General features: G+C 36.8%; 1 protein-coding gene across 12 annotated transcripts in view; it reads right to left on the bottom strand.

Moving 5' to 3' along the window:
* The window catches only part of LOC128702903 (uncharacterized protein F09G8.5), a 138,326-nt gene that overhangs the window by 49,596 nt on the left and 70,965 nt on the right, over positions 1–17,765 (bottom strand). For 8 of the 12 annotated variants that reach the window (XM_070102599.1, XM_070102603.1, XM_070102600.1 and 5 more), the window contains 2 exons: positions 10,923–11,170; positions 2,221–2,254 (listed from right to left, as the gene is read on the bottom strand). In XM_070102599.1, the coding sequence (XP_069958700.1) occupies positions 2,221–2,254; positions 10,923–11,170 (282 nt within the window). The remainder of the gene's footprint in view (positions 1–2,220; positions 2,255–10,922; positions 11,171–17,765) is intronic. The other 4 variants (XM_070102601.1, XM_070102610.1, XM_070102607.1 and 1 more) reach the window with 3 other exon arrangements.

Here is a 17,765-nt window from a genome sequence, read left to right as displayed (position 1 = left end):
ACCGTCAGCTGCTGCTGCTGTTGTACCACCGTCAGCTGCTGCTGCTGCTGCTGTAGTACCGTCTGCTGCTGCTGTAGCATCGTCTGCTGCTGCTGTAGCATCGTCTGCTGCTGCTGTAGCACTGTCAGCTGCTGCTGCTGCTGTACCACCGTCAGCTGCTGCTGCTGCTGCTGTAGTACCGTCTGCTGCTGCTGTAGTACCGTCTGCTGCTGCTGTAGCATCGTCTGCTGCTGCTGCTGTACCACCGTCAGCTGCTGCTGTAGTACCGTCTGCTGCTGCTGCTGTACCACCGTCAGCTGCTGCTGTAGTACCGTCTGCTGCTGCTGTAGCATCGTCTGCTGCTGCTGTAGCACTGTCAGCTGCTGCTGCTGCTGTAGCACTGTCAGCTGCTGCTGCTGCTGCTGTAGCACTGTCAGCTGCTGCTGCTGCTGCTGTAGCACTGTCAGCTGCTGCTGCTGCTGCTGCTGTAGCACTGTCAGCTGCTGCTGCTGCTGTAGCACCGTTGTTGGTGTGGCTTATTGAGAATACCAAGAAACAATTAACCCCAGAGGATTTGCCACCCAGGATAACCCAAAAAAGTCAGTGTCATCGAAGACTGTCTAACTTATTTCCATTGGGGTCCTTAATCTTGTCTCCCAGGATGCAACCCACACCAGTCGACTAACACCCAGGTGAACAGGGAAAAATGCCTGGAACTAGTGCTCATATTGGTGAATTTAAAGCCAGCAAAGGTTGGTTTGAGAGATTTAAGAATCGTAGTGGCATACACAGTGTGATAAGGCCTGTTCTGGAAGAAAATGCCAAACAGGACCTACAGTACTCGGGAGGAAAAGGCACTCCCACGACACAGTGTCTCATCAGTCATTGCTGCATTTTCAATAAAGGTAAGTGTCATTTATTCTTCATTTAGTAGAGTAGTACATGCACAATATATAGTGTGCATGTACTACTCTACTATTGTGCATGTATCCTTCTCTTTGTGTGTAGGAAAATGTATATTTCATGTGGTAAAAATTTTTTTTTCATACTTTTGGGTGTCTTGCACGGATTAATTTGATTTCCATTATTTCTTATGGGGAAAATTCATTCGCATACCGATCATTTCGCATAACAATGAGCCCTCTTGCATGGATTAAAGTCGCTATGCGGGGGTCCACTGTATATTACTAAACTTAAAAAGAGAAACTTTTTTCTCTTAGGGCCACCCTACTTCGGTGGGATTTGGCTGGTTTGTTGAAAAAACAGCAACAAATATTAATATTAGCCATAACAAATATTAAGATAAACCAGGTATCATAATCAACTAATCCTATTCAGACTTTTTTTTAACACGTCGGCCATTTCCCACTGAGGCAGGGTGACCCAAAAACAAAGAAAAAACTTTCATCGTCATTCAACACTTTCAGACTTATGTTCTCACAATAATAAAAAATATTTGTTACCCTCCTGTACTAAAATTATTTTACTCAATAACAACCTTAGCTACTGTAACAATAATAGTTTCATTTTTTCTTCTTCAAAATATAATGTTGCAAACATAAAAAGCAAACCAAAATATCTGCAGCATCAACTTCTTTCAATCTCCATAAGAGAAACCTTAATATTTTTTACTTGTTCAACAATATTTCCTAACTACTTATGGGTAGTTTTATCCCCCCCCCCCCTCTCTCTCTCTCTCTAAGGTAATATCAAAGACAAAACCTTCTATGAGGGCCACTCACAACTTGCTTACTTAGCATAACTTCCTGTGCACCATTAACGGACATGACCAATCCCTATAAAATCCACGTTCCCATGGGGATGATTACCATTACCACAATGAGTCGTTGTCCTCTCCATTTTCCTTAATACTGAATAATAAAAAAATTTTTGTAGATTTATGTTGAAATATGCTTAAAAAAGTAGCAGGACTCTAGCATATGGTAGGCCCTCAAAATGTAAGGATTTTAACTTCTTAAAAGTATTACTTTTTCCCTTTAAAAATGTGTTCTTGAAACCTTGTTCAGTACTTGAGTGTATATGGTAACTATTCCCTACTCCAACAAAGACAGATTTATTTTACAACTTTTTTAAACAAAATTAATAAGAAAATTAAGGCTATGTTATACTGGCTCTATGAATACCATCATAAAAGATATAGTAAAAGCAACATAGACAGTCAAAACATTTTTGAGAAAAAATTGTACAAATAACATTAAACAAAATTCAATTTATACATACCCATCGTTGATCACGTTCTTGAGCTGCACGTCTACTGGATTAGGGAAGAAAAGGGAACTCTTAGTTTAAATGAAATATCAGTGATAATATTGATAGGAATGCATTTCTATATATCCTCACTCTCCAGTAATGCTAAATTTTTAAAAATTTGTAACCTCAATACAAATAAAGAGCGTGATTTTATAAAGCACTGTCTTATATGCCATACCTTCCATGAAAATATTAATTTTAATAAAAGTTAAGCTAATCTTGTTTAAAAAAAAAAAGGCAATTACTTTTTAAACACTTACATAACTGGGTTATTTTTAAGATCCATATACACTGCACATATTTTGTATGGATTAATTATTTTGAAAATTTGTCTACATAATACTTGCTTAATTAAATGCAAACATATTATTATTTTTTTTAACACATCGGCTGTCTCCTACCAAGGCAGGGTGACCCAAAATAGAAACTTTCACCAGCATTCACACATAATCACCGTCTTTGCATTGGCACCCAGATACAACAGTTTAGATGTCACTCCAAACAGCAAATATCCCACACCTTTCCTTTAAAGTGCAGGCATTGCACTTCCCACCTCCAGGGCTTTAGTCCAGCTAACCGGTTTCCTTGAATCCATTCACAAAATATTACCCTGCTCACATTCTAACAGCTTGTCAGGGCCCAAAAACAATTTGTCTCGATTCACTCCTATTATTACTACTACTACTACTAGAATCAAGAATAAGCACCAAACCCATGTAGGTTATACAGTGCAAAGGGTAGTTTAATTTGTAAGGGGTTAGTGAAGAAGTAAAATCTACCTCGTTGTTAATGCAACTGATTGGTTTCAGTTAAAAAGTCAGAGGGAGTCTGTATCCAAGGTGGCACCTGCAGCGAGGTGGGCAGTTCAAATGTATGTTAGGACATAGTAAAATGAACTAAAGTTTTAATTAAGCTCAATTAAGATGGATGACTTTTAGAGAGGTGGGGACACTACAATGACATTAAACAGTTTTAGATTAGCATCTTTAATATGCATTTCCACAATCATCCTGTGACTGAATGACATTTGACAAAGGAAGGCAAATTTAATCTTACGACATATGACAAATCTTTCTCTTTCAAATACTAAATTTTACTTTCCTGAAGAAAAACAGTGTACCAACAAGAATACAAGGGATGCACTGCTTTGCAGTTAAAACTGGAAGGGTAAAGGGGAAGGGGTAGTCACAATCTGGATTACAATGAACTGTTTCTCCATGGACTGGATTCTTCAGGTGACCTGCAATATTTTTCCAAGTGGCCACAAAGCCAACATTTGTATCATTATTGAAATATTGATCTGAGTACCCTCACCAGCAAGCATTAACCTGTTGCATATACCGAGGGAGGAAGTTAATGGCCACTGAATGTCAATTTAGCTATATTAGTCTGGTACAGTAGGACCCCATCTTATGACAGTAATGTGTTTCTGAAAATTCATTACAGTACACTGAACCTATCTTCCCATAGAACTTCATGTTATAATTGGAGATTCATTCTCAAGCCATAATATTCAGTATTTAATTTAAGTGCACAAACTGCAATTATTATGGTAAGTATACCAGGAATTATACACCTTCAGTTGGTACTCCCAGACTCATAGGCAACCTTCAGCAGTATTTCCATCATCAGAGGACCTACTAGATGGCCACACGATGGCTCACTGGGGAATGGAAAGGGAGGGGGAGTCCCGGGAGGATAATAGGGCATGGTCAAAGGTGACCCAGCGTCCAGCAAGTGGAGTGAAGTGGCTATCATTGTGCACCAACAGAATATATGTTAGAACAAGGCTAATAGTGATCCCTTTCCCTTTGTCTAGGTGCTGAATTTTGCAAAAGAGGGAAAATTATCCCACTGGGAAAGCCAAGGTTGGTGGTATTTAGAATGAACTTGAGGAAGGAGATAACAGATTCAATTCCTCAGAGCAAGAGACCATTCACTGGGGCAAAAGACCCTCATTCCCTTGAAAATCATCAATTATCAGTATTATGAACTAAATAATGGCAGTAAATTTCATCTATCTGGATAAAATTTATCACAGGATTTGCTACAATGGTTGTCACAGTATATTCATTCATTACATGAACAGCCTTCCAACTGTACTACAGTATTAGCAATACCCTGTTGAGAGATTTAAAAGGTCTGCTGAGACTACATGCATTAAATAACTTCAGTATAACAGATTCCCTTGTTCAACCTTGTTAAAAAATTAAGCCAGATAAAGTGTGAATCTCTAATAAACAAAAATTTTAAATACAGTAGGGTCCCACTTACACGGCAGGTTAGGTTCCACGCTACTGTCGGAAAGCAGAATGCCATTTTATCCACTTATAAATGCATATAAATGCCAGATAAGTTTACACTAACATATATTAAGTTCGCAATAGAACTAGGCATAAAAACAATCAAAAGTAAAACACACACACAGTACACTCATCATTTACCTCCAAATATTTGTAGTCTTAATGTAGGGCAAAAGGCGAGTAGTATTTACTGTAAGAAGTTAGGTGTGGTAGCCCTCCTGGCCACCCCAACCCACGCATAATATATTACGACGATGCTTAAGGCTTCATAGAGTGATAAAATGCATATACAGTACAATCAATACTTATCTTAAATTATTTGAAGTCTTAATGTAGGGTAAAAGGTGAAAAGTATTTATTTGTAGAAAGTCGTGTGGTAGGTAAGGTAGTGTAGAGGAGCATGCCTGGCCACCCCACCATGTAAATAAACAGACAATGTGTCTGGTTATGGTTCATAAACATTCATACAAACGCCTTATATTGTGTACAAGTTGTTTCCACAGTGGTACAGTAGAATAAATAAAGACCAACACTTCCATTCTCATGTAATTTTTAGGAATGATGCTCTGACAAATTATTACTATTTTTTTCAACAAACCGGCCGTATCCCACCGAGGCAGGGTGGCCCAAAAAGAAAAACAAAAGTTTCTCTTTTCAAATTTAGTAATTTATACAAGAGAAGGGGTTACTAGCCCCTTGCTCCTGGCATTTTAGTCGCCTCTTAAACACGCATGGCTTACGGAGGAAGAATTCTGTTCCACTTCCCCATGGAGGTATGAGGAAATAAACAAGAACTAGAAAGAAAATAGAAGAAAACCCAGAGGGGTGTGTATATATATGCTTGTACATGTATGTGTAGTGTGACCTAAGTGTAAGTAGAAGTAGCAAGACGTACCTGAAATTTTGCATGTGTATGAGACAGAAAAAAGACACCAGCAATCCTACCATCGTGTAAAACAATTACACACTTCTGTTTTACACTCACTTGGCAGGACGGTAGTACCTCCCTGGGCGGTTGCTGTCTACCAACCTACTACCTACATTATTATAATTATAATTATTACAAATTATTATTACAAGTTATTATTATTATTCTTCTTTCAACAAACTGGCCATATCCCACCGAAGCAGGGTGGCCCAAACAGAAAAACAAAAGTTTCTCTTTTTAATTCTAGTAATGTATACAGGAGAAGGGGTTACTAGCCCCTTGCTCCCGGCATTTTAGTCGTCTCTTACGACACACATGGCTTACGGAGGAAGAATTCTGTTCCATTCCCCATGGAGAAAGTTATTATTATTACAAGTTATTATTATTATAATCATAATAAAAAAGAAGCACTAAACCCACAAGAGTCGTGAATTGCTATATACAAAGTGAAGGCATATGAAAGGAATATTTATCTACAGTTATCCCCCAGTGTTTGACTAGAGAAAACGCAATTCTTCCGACACTCCTACAAAGCAGCTTTGTAAACAAATCTCATATGTCAATTTTTATTCTTTGGGTGTATGTATAATGTTTATATGCTATGTAATGTGTTTCTTATATAATTTTGAAGAAAATTTTATAGATGGATTAATGAAAATGTCTATATTAACATAAAATAAGACATTTAATGTGCCCAAGAGATTATTATTATGTAGTATTACTATGGTGTCATGAGTAGAGAGACTCGGTGATTTTAATGTGTACATGCACGCCAGTACAGTGTGTAAGTATATTTAGGCACAGGTACACATAAGCATAACTATCAGAGTACACATAAAATACGCAATAATTTTAACCCCTTGACTGTCGCAACCCCCAATCCTGAGGTGTCGCCAAAAAAAAAAAAAAAAAAAAAAAAAATCTTATGAAATGATAGAGAATCTCTTCCCGATTGTAATGACACTTAAAAAAAAAAACGAAATTTGATGGAAAACTGGCGGAATTACGCTCTCACGAAGTTAGCGACCTTGGCAATATTTACAAATCAGCGATTTCACCCACTTTGAGCCCTATTTTTGACTAATTCCATTGTTCCAGTCGGCCAAACTCATAGCTATTTCTTTAGAACTTTTTTCTAGCAATCGAGTACAAGAAACTGCCCATTTGCCGATTTCAACTACCCAAAAATGTGGTCAGAAATTTGCAATTTGGCCAATTTCACGAAAATTAAAAAATATGACAATTTCAAAATAAGGTCCAAAATAAACAATGCAGACATTCCTGGCTCTAAAAAACATTTTCTTTGTTCATCAGTCACGTCTCCAGGCCCCTCTATTACTCTTGCTTTCTATTTTGAATTTTTATTCAAACAAAAAATAGAAGATTTACTGTTATGCAGACTACTGCAATACTGTAATATTTGTACAAATAATGTCAACCCATTCATGACTGCATATCAGAATGGCTAGTTGGACATTTACTGGGCAATGACATCATTTGTTTACTTTTGAACATCGGCAAAAATCAAACATTTCCCCTACTTTGAGCTCCATTTCCAGGTTCTTTTTATAAAAAAGCCAATCAAATCACCTCTATTTCTACAATATGTTTTCCATTCTATCAAATGAGGCCAAGAAAACGAGAATAAACCCATAAATACTATATGAAAATAGACCACAAAGTCGGCATTTTAATTTAAAAAAAAAAAAAAAAAAAAAAGAGGTCGGAGTTTTTTTTTTCTCATTATGCACTGCATGCTACAGGATTTTTTTTATATGGTGCACACTGACCACACAGACCCATTCTCTCACATTTAGGCCTACAAGCTTTCTCCTGCTTGATTTGAAGCCACTAGAATTTATGAGTATATATACGTCAAACTTATTCTTTTTAGCAATCTTTACAGGAAAAGGGGTTACTAGCCCATTGTTCCGGGCATTTTAGTTGACTTTTACAACACGCATGGCTTACGGAGGAAAGATTCTTATTCCACTTCCCCATGGATATAAAAGGAAAAGTAATAAGACCAAGAACTATTAAGATAAAATCAAAGAAAACTCAGATGAGTGTGTATAAATAAATGTGTACATGTATGTGTAGTGTGACCTAAGTGTAAGTAGAAGTAGCAAGACATACCTGTAATCTTGCATATTTATGAGACAGACAAAAGACATCAGCAATCCTACCATCATGTAAAACAATTACAGGCTTTCGTTTTACGCTCACTTGGCAGGACGGTAGTACCTCCCTGGGCGGTTGCTGTTTACCAACCTACTATAGGGGAAGGAAGGCGGGGTAGGGGTCGTCCTCGAAAGGGTTGGAGAGAGGGGGTAAAGGAGGTTTTGTGGGCAAGGGGCTTGGACTTCCAGCAAGCGTGTATGAGCGTGTTAGATAGGAGTGAATGGAGACGAATGGTACTTGGGACCTGACGATCTGTTGGAGTGTGAGCAGGGTAATATTTAGTGAAGGGATTCAGGGAAACCGGTTATTTTCATATAGTCGGACTCGAGTCCTGGAAATGGGAAGTACAATGCCTGCACTTTAAAGGAGGGGTTTGGGATATTGGCAGTTTGGAGGGATATGTTGTGTATCTTTATATGTGTATGCTTCTAAACTGTTGTATTCTGAGCACCTCTGCAAAAACAGTGATAATGTGTGAGTGTGGTGAAAGTGTTGAATGATGATGAAAGTATTTTCTTTTTGGGGATTTTCTTTCTTTTTTGGGTCACCCTGCCTTGGTGGGAGACGGCCGACTTGTTGAAAAAAAAAAAAAAAAAAAATACGTCAAACACGGTGGCTTGTAAAACACTTGAAATTTTGGTAAGTTTCCAGACATAATAGATGTACTCACGGAGAATGTAAACAAACTGGGTGGGGCACGCTGTATTTGAAAGACCATTGCAGTATAGCAAATTTTGGTCATAATTTGAAATCGCTGTATTAGCGGAACGCCGTAAAGTGGGGCCCTACTGTACAGTATCTCAGGGCTACAAGAATTACATAATAAAAAAAAGATGAATATTCCTCAATATATTCATCAAAATTATTTTGATATAAAATGTCCAGTACCAATTTGGCTGGATTATACATATATTCAACTTAATACAGAACACTGAGCCTGTCTGCCAAAAATCAAGAGGAATATCTAAACAAGAAAATTTCTCTGGCAAATCATCCTAAACAGAAATGAAGTGGATAGTTTGTAAATCTGTAATATTCCATGACAATCAGACAATAGAATATAATTCTTCACATATACTATACTAAGACAGTATGTTCATTATCAAATGAAAAATAAATATTCAGAGTAACTTAATGGTATTTACCATAAAATCTCCTGTAATGAGGCACACTTTGTTTAGGAAATCATCGTTTTGCACGAAAAGCATTGCATGACTTTAATAAATTACTCAAAATCAGGTTAGGATTCTGAATGATGGATATAGAAAATAATTTTTTTTACAACTGTAATGTACAAGGAATCCCTTTCTCAATGATGATCAGTTCTGGAAATTACCTTTCTCAGAGGTACCATTCAGTTCAATCCTTGTTTACTAATGAACCCCATCAAAACTCAAGTGAACCCAGCCAAACAACATTCACTAAAAATATTCTGGCAGAATGTTTTTAGTGGCAGAATGTTTTTTGTTAGTTATATCAATGACTATTAATGTAATGGTTTAGTGCAGTGACAACACATTTTACCTCAAATTCAGACTAATGTCCTACATAACATGTTAAAGAAAGAGCTAAAGCAAACTCCTGGGCTTGCAACTACAAAAACTGAACTTATTATATATCCCATGCCAATTTATTTGAAATGTACAGCAATTTAATTTGCCTGTAATGTCTTTTGGTATATGCTTGAGAATTAACTCCCTAATACAGGTCAGCCACCACTAATCCGGCAATCAGTAATTCATCGGTAATTCGGCACTAATTTCGGCTAGCGTAAATTCAAATTTCACTATTCTGACTCAATTCATTATACCGACTCAAATTTCATCATCATACTGACACAGAAACTGTGTAGATGGTTGTAAATCCACAGCAGCAAGCCAGTGGAGGAGAAAGCAGTGCTGAGAATGAAGAAGATGTAGCAGAAAGTCTCTCTATTGATAGGTTAATTAAGTGTATTCTAACCTAACCGGCAAACTCACTAATCTGGCACACTACAGGTCCCAATGATGCTGGATTAGTGATGGCCGACTTGTACTACAAAAAACTGATCTTAACAAAAGGCTGCCATATGAACTGATTTTCTAGATCTAATCTAAACCACCTTTACTGAACATACATGTTATTCATACATACAGTATATACCCGTGTATAGGTCAAGATTATAAGACCAAATCTTTATGTCCTGCCAAGGCAGGGTAACAAAGAAAACACATTCATAATCATTCATTCAATCACTGTCTTTCCAGAAGCATGCTCACAACTACTGTAAATTCATATTACTATCCCCACCTCCCATTCTAAGTGCAGGCACTGCCCTTCAAATCTCCAGGACTCTAGTCTGGCTAACCAGTTTCCCTGAATCCCTTCATAAGTCTTTCCTGGCTCACAAGATCTGCTCTGCCCCTATAGCTACAAACAGGTACGGTAATTATAGCATCCACCCACATTTACGCTAACTGCATAACTGACTTCATACTTCACAAAGCCAATACTGGTAGATATACCTATGACCAGTTTCAAGAGTGTCTTCATCCTCACAGCCTAGCCTGGGGCAAGACTTTCCTGTTGACTATCTGTTCAACTGGGCTGTTACTGTTGGCAACCCTTTAGCTCATATATCCATCATAGCTTAGTCAATCCAGCATTTGGGAGAGGCAGTGATGAAATTCCCTTTCAAAAATATCTATACCCGTTCTTCCAATATTTCTGATACCTGCTGGTAATAGAGTGAATAGTCTTGGACAATAGATGTTGATATAGTATTTTCTTATTGAGTCCTTGCTCTCCATGGTCTATTTTACACTAACCCTCATAGCTCTGGCACCAATGGTATCAATGTATATACACTAAGTGAATCAGAATACAACAAGCCCTCATAAAGCAAGAAAACCTACATAAACAGTGTTGCAATATAACGAAAATGATTTATAGAACACATTACAGGAGATGTTATTGTACATAATTTAAAAAAAAAATATTTCTACTGTATGTTTATGGAGCACTGTAAATTCTTGAACCCATATATTAAAGACATATCCACTAACAATAAAAAGCAGGAAATATACTCACATCCCAACTATTCAGTGAAATGTGTAAATAATACAACCAAAATAAGAATAATGTAACAGCTGTTACTGCCATCACAAAAGATAGTTGGGCTCATGTACGTCCAACGCTCATGCAGTCATGGATGCCATGCACGTACTGGTGGGTGTGCACATCTCGAGCCAGTCATCATGCACTTTCTAGCGTGTACTCACTGAAGGGGGCATAGTGGGTTGTTGTTAGTGGTATTGCTGTCAATATTATCTGGGGTGAGGGGAGAGTTGTTAGTGCCGTTGGTATACCTGGGAGCCGTGTCTTCCCGGCTCAGGTAGTTAGCATTGCGTGAGTCGTACTCATAGTCAGCATTGTGAGTGCATGATGATTCAGGAGAGCGTATATACCCGCGAGTATCTGCTGATGAGTCGGCCTCAGCGGTAATTTGACTGCTACGACGAGAGGGGCTCTGAAATATACACAAACAAAAAAAGGATAAACATAATTAATTCAAATGAAATCTTTAAAATAATACAGATCACATAGATATTCAACACTCGCATAAACCCAATCTATGCCTAAAGCTTTCTATACTACATATTGTGTTTTCTCATCTTTTCCCTACACCTGCATGCATTACAACAATACAATAAAATTTGTCATCTTATCTGAGTAACACTAAGTCCAAATTAATCCAATACTTTTCTTCAGGGTCTTCTGATCAACAGCATTTTCTTTGTAACCTCACAGGTAGTTTCCCTACAAAGGCACTGTGACCCAAATGAAATATATTTGCCATGCCTTCTTTCAATAGCCACTTTGCCAGAGGTGCGACATTTCAGATTAAGCAAATTTGGAGTCACACAAAATTTTGCCTAGCACAAACTTAAATACGTAAATCTATCTCGGTGGGTAAATGGACACAGATGCAACTAGTGTGACATTTTATTGTGGCAATGCTTCGCCATCCAGTTTTGTCAAACTTCTGGAGAGCGAAACACTGCCACAATAAAATGTCACATTAGTTGCATCTGTGTCCATTTACCTAACATTTTGTCGGTAATTCTACCATTATTATTTTATATATCTTGTCAAAATCTTATTTTTGTAAGAAATCTTAATCATCTTATCTAATAACCACCTTCTTTCTCTTCAAACCTTTTCTTTTACTTTACTTTCACCTAGCAATCCTATTCATATCACAATTCCAAAACACACTTCCCTACCTCACATTATTCTGGTACATACTTATACTCAGTGCTTACTCAAACAAACCTTTACAATTCTGGGTAAAGTACAAATGCAACACCTGAAGATACAATTTAATACAAAATATCCATACATAACTATGACAGCAGGTACACATCACCTATGGCCAAATATAAGTAGCAGATACTTAGCTATTTATTATTCAGATTTATACTACAACATACAACTATATTAAGTATCTTTAGCACATGTTACACAGCAACCTGATAACTAACAATCAATCAACAGACTGAAGTGAAAAACAATATGATAAAGACTAGATAAAAAAGAAATTCTTTAAAGACAGAAATGAGGTATGTTGATAAGAGTATTGAGAAGAGGGGGAGACGAGAGTAGGCAGGGAGAGGTAGGAAGATACAAGCAGGAAGGAGGGTGTGGGGAGGAGACTAAAGTTGGTAGGAAGGAGGATGACAGGAGCATGCAGGAAGGGGCGAGATAGGAGCAGGCAGAAGAGATGGGACGATAAGAGGGCAGGAGGGTGGTATGATAATAGATAGCAGGAGGGTGGTATGATAATAGAAAGGAGGAGGGTGGTATGATAATAGAAGGCAGGAGGGAAGAAGATGATAGGTAGACATTAGGGATGATGGGGTGTAACGTTTACAAATTTGATGCAAGGTATCAAGTTTAGCATTCCAAGAACAATGAAGAATTGCTATAATATATAGTAAAAGTGAATGAAAATTTCAGAGATAAGGGAATATCTAAAAAAAAAGCTTATGAGTAAAACTGGATTCATTTTATGACCAATTAAGTGAAAACAATGAAAGGCTGGTAGATGAGAAAGGTGATGTGTGAAAAAAATAGAAGAGGTAGCAGTGAACAAAGAATAGTAAGAGCTTCGTCAATACAGTATTTTAGGTACGAAACAGAAATCGAGCAAGTACTCCAGGAAGTAATACCGTACTTGAAACAATGAGATCAGAGATAGCTTACACCTAGACTTTCGAAAAAGAATACAAACAGGGACAGAGCTATTATAATGGGGGTTCCCAAACTACTGGAGTCCTTCCAAGCCAATCTGCTATTCAATGAAACCTTGATTTAATGTACTAATAAAAGAGAAAGGTTGCCTGGTAATGCCAACTGTTCATTAAATCCAAATGCTGAGATTATTTTTTCACAAGTGTAACAATAACGGACAATTAGGGCACAAACTTTGTCCATTAAATTTGAAATCAATTTACCCAGTGGTCCATAACAATAATAGATAATTCTCTTCCGGAAACATTTCTAGACTCTGTGAAGACAATATAGTTTGTCTATTAAATCCAAAACCTGTTAAATTGATTTTACTGAACCTTGAGAAAATCCAAAGAAATACAAAGGAATTTAGAAAAAAAAAAAAAAAAAAAAAAAAGAGGAACATATGAAGAGAACCAAGGAGTAGTCAAGAGAAAATAATTTTTTTTTTTACCAAGAAAAGACCACAACTTAGACATGTTCAAACCCAGCCCTGCAAGAACAATCAACTATGCTCACAGTCACCTCACAATCACATCCCACAGCTGGCTCACAAACCATACCACTTACATCCACTCCCATACACACATTCCTCTCCCTATTTCTCCCAATAAAACATGCCTGCCCCCCTCCCCCACCCCAACATACATAATGGAACATTCTATCCTTATATTATTTTTGCTTCAAACGTTTAAAAAGAAATTGTTGCAAAGTTTGGAAAAGTTCAACCTCATTTATGTGGTCCATCAATCAAAATTACATTACTTAAAAATATTAAATATTAAAATTACACAACAATCTCACAATTAATTCTGTTCTGAGGAGTTTTTTATTAAAAGAGGAAACAAATTTACTGTCATTCATTCAATAGATGCCTGGCGACAAGTGTACTGACATGACTGTTCAGACAGCCCACCAAACTGCACCCTCCCCACAATGAAAATTATATTTTACTAACAGGGAATGAAAAGCAGTTACATATCATTGTTTTGCTGTGAATCTCTCAACCCTTTCGAGGTCCGAGCAGTAGTACTATGGCTTTGAGTTCAGAGCCTAAGCCACAGTACTACGCAAGTAAGTTTATTCAGGTATAGGTACACAAATAGTTACATAAATTATCACACATAGCTGCACAAGTGTAGATTACCTAGGATAACCCCCAAAAAAAAAGTCGAGAGAGAGTAACTTATTTTCATTGGGGTCCTTGTAATACAGTGGAACCCCGGTTTTCGTCCTTAATTTGTTCCAGAAGGTTGGTCAAAATCCGAAATGGATGAAAACCAAAGTAATATTTCCCATAAGAAATAATGTAAATCCAATTACAGTAATCTGTTCCAGACACCCAAAAATATTAACAAAAAATAAATTTTATGGAGAATAACTATAGTTTTACATGCAGAAAACAACGAGAAATAAATATAAATGCCTAATTTTAATGGATAAATGAACATTTAAATCACTTTTACCTTTATTGAAGAGACTTACTGGCATATGGAAGACGGCAAGGAGGGAAGAGGGAGGAGAGGTTATTGTTTGGAAGGGGAATCTCCCTCCAAAAAGACTTCAGGTATCAAAGCCCTATCCGGGGTTACTTCCCTTCTTTGTCTTTTACTGGCACTAGGACCAGCTTGAGAGTCACTGGACCATGCAGACACGGCTTGCAACAGCTTTGTTAGGGTGATATTTCTCCACCAACTCTTCCGCATCCTAACTACACAATATTTAATGCGACCCAGAGCCATATTATTACCATGAACATACCATGTTCACTAAGTTTAATCATTTCTAACAACTACCTTTAGATGCCATCATAAATAAAAGGAGAAGTAATGAATAATTCATGCTCAGAATTGTAAACAAAAGAGTTATGTATTAAGGGCAGTGACTGGGCCAACGCAGATTCATATACGTTTTCTCTGATGCTGGACCAGAGAAAACGTAATATTTTCCCTCTGCCTGGCTAGCACATCTCCACAGCATATAAACATTGCATGTTTATATGCTATGTAATGTGTTTCTTATATAATTTTTAAGAAAATATCATAGATGGATTAATGAAAATGTCTATATTAACCTAAAATGAGATATTTAATGTGCCCATGAGAAATTATTATTACGTACATATTAGTATTATTACTATGGCGTTAAGACTAGAGGGGACACACTTAGCGAACGAGTAACAAAGGCATATTTAAATGCTATGTAACGTGTTTATGTAATTTTGAAGAAAATATTATAGATGGATTAATGAAAATGTCTACATTAACCTAAAATATTAGTATCACGAATGTATGAGTGGCCCAGGCGGACACGTCTGGCATGGACGATTTCCAAGCGGAGGTACGATACCTGGGATAAAATATCGCCCAAAAAAGTGATCGAAATCCGAATTGTACAATATCCACACTGGACGAAATCTGGGGTTCGATTGTATCTTAATTAAACCTTAAAGGTTAAAACAGCTCACTCAGATAAGAAATGAGTGGTAAATTTGAGCCTAGATATGAGAGAATGGATCTATGTGGTGAGTGTGCACCATATAAAAAAAAAATTCTGCCCTCAAGCAGTGCATGATGGGGGGGAGGGGGGGGGGACAGACCATGCACAGCCTCTTCTCACCACTGGGACCACTCAGACTTATGACCATCTCTCCAACCTGTATGCAAACCTAAGTAATGTATATTAGAGCTGATTTCCTCTATTCTGTTTTTTACAGTATACAGTACACTACTGTATAAACATTTAAAAATATACTAAAAATAATATAAATGGTGCAAAGGTGACATTAATAAACTCTCTAAAGATGGTTGACAGAAACCTACTACCATTATAGTATGCTCCTTGCTTAATGAGCAGTACGTTTACTGACCTACTCTTGGAACAGAATCCCGTCGTTAAGCGAGGAGAGGATGTATTTGGTTTAAAACAGTAACTTTGCAGTGTATTTTTGAATGGTTTTTATGGTTGTATTCTCAGTTTCTTGGTTTCATTTGATAGAATGGAAGATATATTGTAGAAATAGAGAGGATTTTTATTGGTTTTATAACTGGAAGTAGCTTGAAATTGAGTTCAAATTAGCTGCCGATATTCCAAAGGACACAAATTAAGTCACTCACCAAATACACATCCAACTGATTGGTCTAATACACATTCACGAATGCGCTGACATTATTCATACAATTATTACAATAATGCAGGAGTCTGCATAACAGTAAATCTTCTATTTTTTGTGCGAATAAAAATTAAAAATGGAAAGCAAGTCCTGGGGACATAACTAATGAACAGAGGAATTGTTATCTTAGTGCCAGGAATGTCTACATTATTTATTCTGGACCCTATTTTTAAATTATCAATTTTTTAATTTTGTGTGAAACTGACCAAATTACTAATCTCTGATCACTGTATTGGTTAGATGAAATAGTTAAATGGTGGTTTTTTACGCTCAGTCAAAAGAATGGAAGGCATACAATTAAAATAGCTACGAGCTTGGTTGACTGGAACAATGGAATCGGCCTAAACTAAGACTCAAAGTAGGCAAAATCGCCAATACATAAATATTGCTAAGACAGCTAACTTTGTGAGAGCATAATTCCACAAGTTTTCCATCAAATTTCATACTTTTGGTTTCATTACCTTCAGAAAAAGATTCTCTATCATTTCACAAGAATTTTTTTTTTTAATTCTTGTGCCCTGAGAGCAATTTTCAGATCAGGGCTCTGGACCCTAAAAGAGTTAAGATAAAATTTTTAATGTTACAATTTAGTAAAAGCATTTAGAATTTGCATACTACAATTGTTCTGCTTCTGGGTTTTGTCAGCACAGGTTTTATAATTGCACACAATCATTTGTAATTTCTCTCAACCTTATTACTTGATTACTTGAGGTGGTCCCCCTAAATCAGTTCAGAATTTAAAAATAATTGGATCAATGCTGAGAGCAAATGGAACATTTTGAGCCTAGGAATAATCCAGTTGCTCAACCCTGCAGTTTGATGCATTAGGATGCATGCTCCTCTTCCAGCCTTGGTGATACTATATCACTCACTCCATTCTTTACCCCCCTTCCCCTACATGCTACAGTTTTAATAATCTTTAAGAACCATTTTGCTGATGAGTAAGACACACGTGCAACAGCTGAGTATATATCTTTTTCATAAAGTTGGATATCATAACGATACCCAAGTGTTGCACGTGTCTCACTAATCAACTTGTCAGTATTTTATACCATTTTCAACAAACCACACTGCTGATGGCATATGCTTGAAAATATAAAGGGAAGCATTTTTAGATGCATAAAACAGTTAGAACTGATGGCTTCAAATGGCATACTGCTGACAAATTGAAGAAAAGACACACCATGAAGAACAAGCTTGACTGCGACAATTTATTCTGTAAAGAGCTTTGTATATGGGCATGTAATTTTTAAATTTCTGCATGACTTGATAAAGCTCTCAACAGAGCAAACCAATGTCCCAATAAAGCTTCTTCTGAAATGTATATGAATCTTCTTCAGAGTTGAAAAAGTATACTAGTTTGTGAGGAAGGTGAAGCTGAAAGCAGAGTAACATAGATCTTGCTATTAAGACAAACATTTTCCACTGACAACAAACATGTTTACATAAGCATATGTAGATAAACAATGTGAACCACAAATTAAGCTCAAAAATACAAAGAAATACATAATAAATAGGTACAAATAATTCAATCAGCACGAAAGAAGAAGTAAGAGTGATGTTATTTTAGATGACTTTCCTTCACTGGCAAAATTCTTTTACTCTGCTGAAAAATGTAGATCATACCAATGGAAGTTAAATTTTATTAGCATATAATAAT

Source organism: Cherax quadricarinatus, chromosome 82 (assembly GCF_038502225.1).
Source record: "Cherax quadricarinatus isolate ZL_2023a chromosome 82, ASM3850222v1, whole genome shotgun sequence".
Taxonomy (NCBI): Eukaryota; Metazoa; Arthropoda; class Malacostraca; order Decapoda; family Parastacidae; genus Cherax; species Cherax quadricarinatus.
Note: the sequence above shows the minus strand (reverse complement) of the source record. Positions and strands in the feature narration are given on the sequence as shown.